The following is a 3819-nucleotide window of genomic DNA, read 5'->3' as shown; positions in this document are numbered from 1 at the left end:
AAAAAAAAAATGTCAGGGATGGAGGAGCGAATGCGAGGAAAATTGCCCCGCCGCCGTTACCACCACTCACTTGTAATGCTTCATTGGATGCTCCCTTGCACAGGCAACCACGCACCTACACGTTCGTACAACTCTCAACACCTCCGCCACCACCAGCGAAACCACCAAACACATCAACAGATTTCAATCTGCCAACAAAATAGAAGTAAAGAAGGACGAAACCAAGAGACATGATGCAAAGTCGCTCCCCTCCCAACCAACGCCCTGCTTCACATCTTGCCATCCACCTTCTGATTTTTTGGTTGTGGCCCTTCGTCGTACCACCCACTCTTATTACAATCTGGATTTATTTAGATTTCTCAAACGCAGCAAAGGCCTCCTTAGCAGTTTCGCCGTACTTTGTCGTTAAATGTGACTTGAACTTGTCGAAGGCATCTTTTGGAGAAACGAAAGGCCGAACTGCCTTTAAGAAGTCCTCAAAGGCTCTCTCCGGCGTTCGACCAAGAGATTGCCACGCCACAAATACCTCTTCTAGTAGCTGGTGAAGGGGTTGCTTTGAATTTACCATCCTCTTCAGCGTCTCCTTGTGCTCACGGCAGAGATGCTCCACGTCAAATCGAACAAAGGTAAAGAAAGCCGATATGAGGCAGCACTGATGGTGGAGGGACCGCGAAATGGGACCATTCAAAAGAGGAACATTCTTTGCTCCGTCTGCATCACATAACTGGTTGAAGAATTCCACCTCCGTGTCATATGTGGTAAATTGCCTCAAAATGTCGTCTGATTCATCCACCACTGTACCTGACAGAAGCGGAGGAGAATACCGCAGCAGTGCCGGTAGTACACGGAAGCGGGACTTCGGGTCGTAATCGGCGTTGCTGTTTTTCGGCCCCTCGCTGAGAACAGCTTGAACTTCTTTGAGCATATTGGCTATGTGGTCGCGGCTTCCCCCGCAGTCAACGAGCATATCCAGGAAATCTGTATGGAAGGAAAGTGGGAACACACTACGACCTCCCTTTATAACAATTGCCCAGTTATGGAAGTACTTCGGAAGGTCGGTAAAGATATCTTGCTCGACTGCATCCCTGAGATGCTTACGGAGCGCTTGTCTCACTTCACTGACAGGTAGCACCCTCGCGTTCCCCAATTTCTCGAACAACTCGCCGAGCCGAGCGCGTTGATCTGCATATCGCATTGTTGTGATATAGCGGTGAATAATGGAGGAACAGTATGCTATGCGTGTCTCCTCTGGGATGTCTGCCAATAGCAACGACACCTCCTCCAAACTTTCAGCTGTGAAGTACTTGTCCATGGCCGCCCAAAACTTATCCCGGGACGGAACAGGCTTAAGCGGGGGCGGTATCGGTGGCAAAGGGTGTCGTTCACGCTCGCTATCACCCGTCCCTGTCACGTTACCTCCTCGGTCTCCTGAACTTCGCGCCGCTGCCGCAGCGGCCCCATGACGCGGCACCCAATTATTATCTATTGTCTCAAGTGTGTTTAGCAATAGGAACTGAATGCGCCGCTGGGGGTGAGTGTGCATGAGGTCCTGAAGCACGGAGCGAAAGTGCGGCACGAGCTCCGCACCCTCTTTGGAAAAATCTTTCCCGCACGTCAGAAGGAGATTCATGAAATGGATTATTTCGTAATCAGCGGGTATACGTCGTTTCGTCTCCGGACCGTACAAAAGCCACTGAAGGATCTGCAAGACTACCTTCTCGCGCACGAGACCGTGTGTGAAGAGGAGACCCAGAAAATTGATGTTTGCCTTCTGCTTCGCGGCGAAGTTCATTCGGCGTTGCTCCGCCTCATCCTCAGGAAGGCCCGCAATCTCCCGCTCCAGCTTTCCTTGAGCATCATCAGCCTTCTCAAACATATTCTGTGACTGCCTAATAATTGCACTGCGAATGCGTCGACCCGCAGGTTCGTTGTCACCGATGCTACTGATCAAGTGAGCAATCAGCTTAACATAAAGCTGTACAAAGATGCTGTCCTCCGGTTGAATGGACTTGTGAAAAATCACCCTAATAACCTCTTCAATTTCTTCATCGTCGGATTGACGAATGGGAAGATTGGTCAACTCCTTCTTCATAAGTTCAATGTTGTCTTCACTTACTTTCCCGAGAATACCTAGTACCTCGTTGTGCAACTTCCGCTCACTCATCACCTTAGAAGGCGCAGACTCCCCCTGGAAGAGGTCCTCGCGGGAGAATATATGCTCGGGCTTGTTGACGTTGTTCTCTGGCATCTCCTTCCACAAATCCGTTGCGAATTGGAGAATGCCCTTGGGTGGCAAACATTTTGTGTTCTGCAATCTGGTAAACTCAGCGATCTCGTAGACGCAGTCTTCCGGGTAGCTGGACACTGGGGACTCGGCGGTTCCAGGGGCAGGAGCCGATGTGCGGTCAAAAATACCTGCCGATGGAGACGGAGCCGCCTGGTGGTGGAGGGGTGAGCCGCTGTTGACGCCCCGACCGAGTCCGGCCCGATGAAAGCCAATTCCACGACCTGTGGGTCGCTGAAACGAGGAGGGCCCTTGCGTTAATGGTGCAGACCCTATGCGAGGGGGAACAACAGGTGCGGCGCGGTGCTCCATCGTAGTTGATATCGCTTGTATTCCAGTGATGCAGTTGTAGCTCCACTCCCCGTATGTATATGTCTATTTTGTATATGTAGGTCCCTCTTCTATCACTTACCCGATTCCCTCTCCCCTCTTCTCACGTATGAACGACCCCGACCTTTTTAAATGAAATGCCCCCTGTGGGTGAGCCGAGCAACTCGAATGGACGCGTGTGTCCCTCGCCTAGTAGGCACAATTGCTACTCGTTTAGTCCTTATACCGGCTAAAATGTTGATCACTATGCACTGTCCGAATAACTTGTCAGAAGACTCCCTGGTTGTTTGTTGTTATTCCACAAGCACCTCTTCGTCAGATTCTGCGTACCTCCTTCCCCTTTCCTCTCTCTTCTGTTGCTCCTTACTCACTAACTGCTGCTTAGTTCTTCCCTTGAACCCAACTATAACTTCCTTCTTCCGCACTGCAGCTCCGCAAACGTGCCACGCTGTCCCTGTATATATATGCGTGTGCGCACTTATGTGTGTTTCCGTCCTTGAGTCTATTAATCCTTCCTCCCCAGAACACAACTAATACTTTTAATGCTTCTTTTCCACTGCTTCCCTCACTTACCCTCGTCTCTTCCTTACACGGACTGTGTCTTATTAACTGGGAATGTGACGTTCCTTCACCCAGCGCCAGGGGTACGCGCTTGCCCTTCCCTTGTCCCCTAAAAAGATCTTCTTCCCTTTCTTTTTAAATCAATCCTTGATTTTCTTTTATTCTTTTTTCCTTCTTTTTCCCTCTTTCGAAAAAAAAATATTAACCTCCTCTTACCTTCCTTCCCACAGGCCAACTTTTTTTTTCCGCCGGCCCTGCGGTCTGTTATTCCCTCTTGGCTTCTCCTTTTCCTATGGGAGTACCTCTGTTTACTGTGCCTCTTCCCTCTTATATTTCCTTTTCGATCTTTACTTCTTATTCCTTATTTCTCTTTCCTCGATTGTTCTTTTATGTCCCTGCCGATGTTGTTTTACCCACCTCTAGTTCCCTTTTCCCAGTCACCTCTGACAGGTCAATAACCAAAAGATGTTAAAAACAGAAACGAAAACCCAAGGATAAAATCGAATGACACCTAGACAAAAAAAGATAAAAAGAACTATTTAGTGTTCAAAAACAAATGTTGGAAAGAGAAAGATGGAGAGAAGCTGTCCACGTTCGACAGTGCAGCACTGTAAAGGTATAAGAGCCAAACATAAATTACACTA

At 48.9% G+C, this 3819-nt stretch overlaps 1 protein-coding gene across 1 annotated transcript; it reads right to left on the bottom strand.

Moving 5' to 3' along the window:
* Nucleotides 1-346: 346 nt before the first annotated feature.
* Nucleotides 347-2596, bottom strand: TEOVI_000095400 (Eukaryotic translation initiation factor 4 gamma type 5; the record flags this gene model as incomplete). Its single annotated transcript, XM_067224271.1, has 1 exon — nucleotides 347-2596. One exon carries the CDS (start codon nucleotides 2594-2596, stop codon nucleotides 347-349), a length of 2250 nt encoding a protein of 749 aa, XP_067080372.1.
* Between the last annotated feature and the right edge of the window lie 1223 nt (nucleotides 2597-3819).

This window comes from Trypanosoma equiperdum (genome assembly GCF_001457755.1).
Source record: "Trypanosoma equiperdum strain OVI genome assembly, contig: ctg_254, whole genome shotgun sequence".
In the NCBI taxonomy this organism is placed as follows: domain Eukaryota; phylum Euglenozoa; class Kinetoplastea; order Trypanosomatida; family Trypanosomatidae; genus Trypanosoma; species Trypanosoma equiperdum.
Note: the sequence above shows the minus strand (reverse complement) of the source record. Positions and strands in the feature narration are given on the sequence as shown.